We start from the raw sequence: 8,417 nt of genomic DNA, 5'->3' as shown, positions 1-8,417 counted from the left end.
TATACGATCAATGTTAGATTATTCCCTAAATTGTTACGCTCTCAGCACTTTTCTGATCATTTTTCAAAGAGGGCCATCGAAGACATGCCAGAACAAAAGCAGTAGACAAGAAGGCGATATTCCCACAGCTTCTGAAATATTATCAAATGCGGCGGGGAAAGATCTCATTTCTTGTGCTAAAAATCACGACGCTGCCAAATGTTGGCAATCGAAAGAAATGTCCTACGAAGATTAGCAGAAAGTAGGTACTTGCTTCAGGTGCTAAAAAATTCGACACTCCTTGTGCAATTACAATCATTATCACCTATTGATAAGCCGAAGTAATCGAAAGGTATGGAAATCATACAGGGAAACAAGGTACAGCAAACCATATATTATCAGCGCACCTTCAGTATTCTCCCAGATGTTTTGAAAGTTAATATCGTTGATAAAATCAGGCAAGCTCTCAGTTCGGATAATTGGAGAAACCGGAAGTCAACGCAATCAGGTATATAACTTTGAAGCAGTGCAACAAGGCAATGCTGTAAAAAATGAAGGGGAAATATAATTTTTGGAGGAAAACTATCGCTGCTAAAATGGAGTTGAGGCGACGGACGTCATCCTCAGAAATAGAAATTGTGATTCTCCTCGAGAAATGTGAGTCCTCGGCTTGAAATGGAATAGAGGAGACGACACTTTACAATGCGTAATCAAGGATTCGAAGTTTGAAAAAGAAGTTACAAAGAGCTGAAGTACTGGTTCCAAAAATATCGTCACAGACAATTACGCTCTCTTTCAAATTAAATATAGACAGGCTCATTTTCTCCTCATTCTACCTATTTAAGCAAAAACCAACTCTAATAAAATTAATCAAATTTATTTACGCCGCCAAAAATGATCAAACACCTGCATCGCTTATCTCGCACGTGACATTGTTTGTCGAAAAACCTAATTCTTATCCGATATCAATTTTTTATCAACACCTGACCAGATGAAACCCATGTAAAAAAATATTTCCTAAGTTACCCGTATACTGGGGGGTATTCCACGCCTGTATTTCTGTTGGATGCTGAGTGTTTTGTTTGTTGGTTGAAGCTACTGGAAAACAGTATAGGAGGACCGATTTATTAAAAAACAAATTTCACAAGACTATATCCTGTCCACAACAACCCAATCCAAAATGTACAAATCACGATGTGATACATCACTTGAAGCTTACGTAGCCATCTTTTTGCTTCAGGTAACGTCTCCATGGGATCCTTGGCTAGATATACGCGTACACCCCTTGCATAGATGTCAAAGAACGCATTCCAATCGATCGTGCCCATATCGAAGCAAAACTTCTTCTTGTCCGACTCGCTCATGCTGCGGTACAATGCTTGCGTGTTGTCATTGGAGAACTTCCACTGGTTTATTGAAAAGTATTCGGTTGCACTCATGAATTTGCCTATTTTACTGTAACCGTCTACAAGGCTGAAATTTAAGCTTCAGGTAAACTTGGCGTGTGCACTGCGAACGTACAACGGTTTCTTTCCTATGAGCCGTGCGACAAAGTCGACGATGTATGCGGGAATGTAGTGAAATAGGAGTTTCAACGTGATGTAAAGGTAGTAATTACTGGTTAGAGTTAAGAAATAGAAACATAACATGTTTTTCATTGGATACTTCGCAAAGTGCGTTTCGCCATATCTCATGATTTCTCCTGGAACATTTTTACCAACATCCTAGAGAAGCAAACTTTACGATACTTACGCATTGTAAGAGGATTTTCTCGGGTACTGACGTAGTTGAATATGGGAGGTTTGCGACAATCGCCCATAGCTACGTTATTTTCGGGCTCCCTATTAAGAAAAAAATGCTTAAATGTTCTGGTTGTTCGTCGTTACATAATAAATCTGCCTCTGGCAACATCACACAAATTTCCAAATTCGATATATGAAAGTAGTTACGGTAATTACCCTCGCGGTAATCCTGTCGCTTAGACTGGAGGCGGATGCCCTTATCAGTAAAAAATGAGAATAATGGCCGAGAGCGCACCGTCAAATTCGGGTCGTAAAGAATTTTGAAGCTATTGTGGAATCGGTGGGAATCCATTCCAACCCTTCTAAAGGGCAGAAATCATTGCCCAAAAATTGTTTCCGACTATTCTCGTGAATAAGCGAAGTTTCAAGTGGAAACGCCGCGATGTACCCGTTAGAGACACGTAAAAAGAACTTACTCCACTCCAACGCTCCAGGCGGCTGCAATGGCGTTGTTGATGGCATAATCTGCAGGTACTATATCGGACAAAGCATCCGATTTCGCGTACAAAACATGAATTAAACCGACAGCACTTGCCAACAGTACCCCGGTGAGGCCATAGTAATTATCAATAAAACCCTCAATTGGCTCCTTTGCAGTGGGAATAACTATAACAATTTACCTTGCAACAAGCCCGTATAGTTAATATCGTCGTACCTATGGAAGGGCGAACTATGGCCAATGGTAGCCCTCCGCTTTCGTTGAGTACTACGTCTTCGGCGATCGCTTTTGAGAAAGCGTATGTATTTGGCCAATCTCCTAGAAGACTGTAAATCGTTATTACTACACCCAGAAAGCAACCAGCGGCTTACGTGGGGGTTATCTTGTCAAGAAAATCATCACTGCACGAATCCACCAACTTCAGCAAATTCTCGCCGGTTATTGGGGGCTTATAGAACTCCTCCCCGATATCCCTCTGAACACAATACGAGTAGGCCGTCGACATATAAACAAACGATTTTAAATTGAACATCCTATTAGCCATACGCAGCAGATCTCGAGTGGCCCTAACGTTGATATAGGCGGCGGTTCGAATTTTTTGGTCGAACCTAACCGTGGCCGCAAAGTGAAAGATACAGTTGACCTTCTCCATCAACATCGCTTTATCTTCAAGATTTAACCCCAAATCGGGTTGAACGCAATCGCCTGGAATCAGAACAACTTTTTCCTTAAAGTCGGGCTGCTCCATTTTGAGCCGATCGAACACCTTAAAACATGCAAGTGACCTTGTTTGAAGAAGAACGTGTGCTTACTACGCTCTGGAAGAGCTCCTCCAGCCTGTCCTCGACATCCTTTTGCTTTTTCACGCGGACCAGCACGTAGATCTTCTCCAGGCCTTCACATGATCGCAGTAATTTTTCCAAAGTCAGTTTTCCCATAAAACCAGTCGCCCCGGTTAGAAAAACACGGCCGCCCGAGAAGAACTGTTCGATCGTCGATCGCTGCTTTTCCACTTGACTCATCTTTATGCGATCAGAAAGCGAAACATGGACATGTACGCCGCCGCATCCGTATAAGTATCCACGTCGGCCATGGGATTTCAACCTTCGCGCATTATTACATTGCTGATATTATGGTAATTTCCAAAACACAATGGTGCATTACATTGGTGTAGAATAAATAGGTCAAACATGTCAGAATAGATTACAAAGTAGTCTGGCATTATCATTACACGTGCTGTTTTCAGATTGACTATTCGCCCCTATGCCACATTTAATAACAATCGGAGACGTTCTTATTCGAATCTGTTAACCTATACTAAAATTGGTTCGCAAAATATTTGGCACCTTCAGAGGACCTCGAGAATAATGTAGAATCTAGAGATTCAAGGATGTAAAAATCTAAAGTACCTAAGAGATCTCATGGCTCTCCGGATGTTGATTTTTCTTACTGATTCGTTGACTTGTAGTTCCTATTTAGGTTATAGATCGTCTTATGAAACTTACCCTTTTTGCTTTGCCTATATGACAGATGAAGCGACAATTTTAAATACCCCATCAAGATCAAAATCGATACCTACGTTACCTGAATTATACCTTTAAATCAATAAGTACTGTCAAATACAGACAATATATCGTCTGCTTTATTCATGATGCAAACGTTATAAGTTACAATTTTGAACATAATCACAGTAGCGCAACTTACTGCTAAATATTGATTTTGCGCCTTCTCTGAGCGTAGCATGAGGGATAGAATGTGTGTTCACCCCCTTCCGTCTGCAACCATTTTTAATTGGCACGCGTATGCTGAATTTGAGACGTATGTGTGTAGACTTAGTGCTTCTCGCACTTACATTGCAATTTTTGGAGAGGGGCCACCGCACGTAACTCCCGAATCCTGTGGGACTTTTAAGGCTGCACGTTTTGAGGATCTCGTAGCACCTGATGGGGGTATAGAATACGTTCCAGGAAAAAAGAAACAGTTCATCTTCATTTTCCTACACTTATCATACCATTTTCATCTACTGGGGGGGGGGGGGTTCCATACCCCCTTGTTCTACATGTCTTCCTCACAATACCTAGCGCGTTTGGTACTGACGTAATTTTTGGAGGGGGACCATCGAACGGAACTCCAGAATCCTGTGCAGCTTTACTCAGGACTTTGGAAGTTTTGCGGGATCATATAGCACTTGGGGGGCCTGGGGGCATAGAATACCTCCCAGGTATTAAGATAAGTTTAATGTGCATTTGGTGGGACACAGAGTGAAAGAGAAAAAGCAAATTACAAAAACGTCCTAATGGATTGGAAAACAGGAAAAGATAGATACAGGCGAAGAGTACAGAACAAAGAATATAAGAATACATGCAAACGCAAAAAAGATGAATAACAAAAGGAGGAAATAAGAGAAATACAAAGCATCAAAAACGTAAATGAAGTGTGGAAATTTATAAACAAAGAGAGGAAAAATAAAGAAGGAATACCGGACGACATTGGAGAAGAAGAAGGGAAAAACTACTTTATATAAAGTTTAAACGGACAGATAAGCTTCAGAATTAGGGGAAGAAGAAATGGAAGCAGAAATAGCAAAGATAAAAAAAAGAAAGCTCCCGGATCAGACCAAATAACAAATGAGATGATAATACACCCGCCGGAAAACGTGAAACAGCAAATCAGAAAAATTATTAACAGGGTATGGAGAGGAGGAGGATTTCCGGAAAGTTGTAAAGAAGACAATACAAAGAAGGAAACAAAGATGAGATCAAAAACTATAGGGAAATCACACTCCTAAACTCAACATACAAACTTTACGCTAAAATACTAAACAACCGCTTAAATGAAGAAGTAGAGGACGCAAGGATGTCCGCTAAGTGCAACCCTTTTCAGCATTTATGTGGCAGACCTGGAAGAAGCATTAAGAAAATGGCAAGCAGGAGGAATAAAAATTGGAGGACAAAAGATATGGTCATTAACATACGTGTCACTTTTCAAATTTAAGCGGGATCTTGTTTAGTTTTGGAAGGAATAGTCATTCTGGTGGCCATTTTTAAACGAACCTGGGGGCTAAGTACAGTACAATATGATGTAAAATGTGTTTAGCGTCTTCCACAGTTACTTCTCTTGCTCCAGATTTGCACCTATTTTTATCTCTGTGAACAGTGATTCTTTTCTTCAGCGAGGTTTTTGGTCCGATGAGCTCTAGGAGGACATGGCATACCTTTGATTTTAAATGCATTCTATATAAATTTGTAGGAACTCTCTCGGCATTTAGATTCATTTTATACATGCAATTTCTAGGTGGGAAAAAGCTGCCTGCGCCATCTAAACAGCGCGAACGGGCATCTGGTCTTGAATAGCGGTCGTGAACGCGTCGCTCCACAAATCTTTGTTGTTATTTTGTACGTTATTTAATGCGGGTAGTAATTTTTGTATTTCTTTATATCATATTTGTGTTTTGTATGCCGCATGTTGTATTTTTTGTGTGTTTCAATCTTTGTTTTTGAAATTTACTTGGTTTAACCGCAATGCAGAATCACATGTGTGATACCATTATGCTATTGTTTGTAATTGTTTACATTTTTGGTGTAATTATGCTAGCTTAATTTATGTTTATTGATGTTGATTACTTGGTCTTGTCCCTGAAGTAATAACATTCATATAAGTTTTAATCATTTTATTTTAATATGTGGAAATTACCGATTCGTTTGATCGATGTACTGACTTGTTGTTTGTATCTAACCATTTTCTCCGTGAATGAAGCAGTCACGGGGGTGGTAAAAACTGTAGTCAAAATTGAGCTACGACACATAATTCCGTGATTGTCTTTGACTTTCAACTGTAGGCTCGAAACCCCGAAACCAGGGGCGGGTTACCTATCTTGCAGGAGCGGGATTACGCTAATCAAAGCTCTTCAGTTTAGAATCTATGTGCGATAAATGAGTGGCGATTCAATAATTTCCACATATCTTGTTTTTAGTTAAATTTGCCTACAAGGCCGTGTAATTTTCCATCTTTCTTTTAACAAAAGGACTTTATTACACCAAAAAGTTAGCGTAGAACCTGGGGATTAAGTACACTGAGATAATTACAATTAGTTTGATATTGATCTTTAAGAATAAACTAATATTACTACCCTCGTACCTTCTCAATTTTATACGGGGGAGTTAGAAATTGATCAAGTGCGCTCAACGAAGTTAAGATGAAATACCCAGAACGAACTACCGCTGTGGAAGATCTGAAGCTCATATTTTGTTTTCTAATTTTGAGCTAGTTGGCCGTTTATGCAGCGGGTTTGAGGAAACGCAGTGCCATCTCTACCAACCGTTATAACAGACGCGCGTAAAAAATAAAAAAAATAAAAACCTCCGAAAGAAAATCCATTGTTATCGGATAAATAAAAAGTGTGACGTTTGTGAATTTTTCTCTGCAAATCAATCGAAAACCTAATTCCAAATGTTGAAAGTATGGGACAAAACCGTGAAAAGGGCGCGCAAAAGCGACATCTAGTGTAAACAAATAAACTATCCAGTTTTGACAATTTTTAGCAATACCACAAATTTGTTAGTTTATTATACACGTTTTTGTATTTAAAACGGCTTTTTTCACATTATATATGCTCGTTTTTCGTTTATATTATGGGGTGAGTTTTAAGCCAACGCGACATAAACGAGCACTTCGAAATTGCGTAAACAGATTCACTTTCTTTGCGTTGATTTAGGTTATGTTGATTCTTGAATGGAAAAATTGTGAAGTGTCCAAGTGAAAATTAGCGCGAAATTAAACGATAAACTTTAAAACACGATCGAGGCTTTCAGTAGGAGAAAATGGGCATCGAAAGAGAGTCGTTCGTCGGCAACCCCCACAGACAGGATTACATCGACGAAGACGACGATTTGGAGTTCTTCTCCGGCGACGAGATAGACTTTACGGCCTTTGGATTGCAGCCCGGCGATCCGGATCTCCTATTAGATGAAACCTACGACGTCGTAACGGAGGACGACGAAGATTACGAACCGGACGGCTACGAGGACTTTCTCTCTGATTCCGAATACGAGTATGGAGACGACGAGACCGGTTCCGAAGAATCCGGAGTCGAGCAAGGTAATTATCAACCCGTCCCTCGCCATTGTTAATGCGTACTCGATTTTTTAGCGTATTTTTCCGATTCGGAACAGGAGATGCCTCTGCCGGAAAGCGAGGAGAGCGATGTACAAAACAAAGTCTCGTCCACTACCACGAGTAGTGAGAGCAAAACAAACGGTGACAGTAAAACTAACGATACCGGCGGATTAGAATCTAATCAGGCCGCCGAAACTTAAAACCATCCGTTAAATTCAAATGAACTTTTTCTTTTCATTCTGAATTATACATTTGTAATAAAGCTGAGTTAGTTCCGTTTTAATCAAGTTTTGAACATTATTTAATTATTCTAGTTTGGTTACTATTATTATTATAAATGTTTTCTTAATAAGTTTCAGTTGTATTGAAATACGTGCAAGCGTTTAGCAAAGGAAACGCTTTTTATGTAGCTATAAAATGTTATCAGTAAACTTTTTTATGTTTTATAAGTCTTATTCTACAACATTTTATTATTAGTGTTAGGTATATTATTATTTGAACCATGGCCTTGGGGAATATTGTACCCTCTGACTATATTCAGCCTCCCTTAAAGTGTCTGTTTCTGAAAAGTCCAAAATCTTCCTGGGAGACAGGTGTATTCTTTCGGCAGTACCCTATGAATAAATCAGTCGATAGGTATAAATCATTCCCACAAAGTTTCAGCAGATCTTATGCCAGCTCTATGTCTGGAAAGTTGCCTAATGGTCAAGACAGAGGGTCTGTATATGTTGGTAACATTTTATTCCATGGAGGAAGTATCTCATGCCGATTCTTCGCTGTATCATGTTGCTTTCTTATCTCATGCGGACTGTACCTCGCTTGTGTCTTAGCAATGCGAGAAAGGGGCTCCTTAAATTAACTTCTCCCTCCAGATGTTTATTGTGTGGGGTCTGGATGTGAGATAATCAACTGTTTGCATGGTCACTTGTGCTTTTTCTTGTTAAATTATAATGGTAGCCAAGGCTGGAGCAGAGTGATTATGATGTTTTTTTGTATGCAATTTATTTGTACCTATTTACCTACCATTTTACAAGATTTTTTTTGTGTAAATTGATTCTAGACTGTAGATGTTTTAGTACCAA

General features: G+C 39.5%; 2 protein-coding genes across 3 annotated transcripts; one reads left to right on the top strand and one right to left on the bottom strand.

Annotated features, from left to right (window-relative positions):
- Positions 1-1,090: 1,090 nt before the first annotated feature.
- LOC116161811 (fatty acyl-CoA reductase wat-like) lies at positions 1,091-3,278 on the bottom strand. The gene is made up of 7 exons (XM_031475280.1): positions 3,033-3,278; positions 2,592-2,986; positions 2,437-2,546; positions 2,198-2,387; positions 1,732-1,820; positions 1,501-1,681; positions 1,091-1,452 (listed from the first exon to the last, which is right to left on the bottom strand). Exons 1-7 carry the CDS (start codon positions 3,240-3,242, stop codon positions 1,107-1,109), a joined length of 1,521 nt encoding a protein of 506 aa, XP_031331140.1. The 5' UTR covers positions 3,243-3,278; the 3' UTR covers positions 1,091-1,106.
- A 3,424-nt stretch (positions 3,279-6,702) lies between these two features.
- LOC116161380 lies at positions 6,703-7,766 on the top strand. 2 transcript variants are annotated; one of them, XM_031474713.1, is made up of 3 exons: positions 6,703-6,856; positions 6,935-7,317; positions 7,369-7,766. In XM_031474713.1, the coding sequence occupies exons 2-3, from the start codon at positions 7,041-7,043 to the stop codon at positions 7,533-7,535; spliced, it is 444 nt and encodes a 147-aa protein (XP_031330573.1). In that variant the 5' UTR covers positions 6,703-6,856; positions 6,935-7,040; the 3' UTR covers positions 7,536-7,766. The 2 variants fall into 2 exon arrangements, with proteins under 2 accessions (XP_031330573.1, XP_031330572.1); XM_031474712.1 differs by having other exon boundaries at positions 6,733-7,317.
- The last annotated feature ends 651 nt before the right edge of the window (positions 7,767-8,417 follow it).

This window comes from Photinus pyralis, unplaced genomic scaffold (genome assembly GCF_008802855.1).
Source record: "Photinus pyralis isolate 1611_PpyrPB1 unplaced genomic scaffold, Ppyr1.3 Ppyr1.4_LG10, whole genome shotgun sequence".
NCBI lineage: Eukaryota > Metazoa > Arthropoda > Insecta > Coleoptera > Lampyridae > Photinus > Photinus pyralis.
Note: the sequence above shows the minus strand (reverse complement) of the source record. Positions and strands in the feature narration are given on the sequence as shown.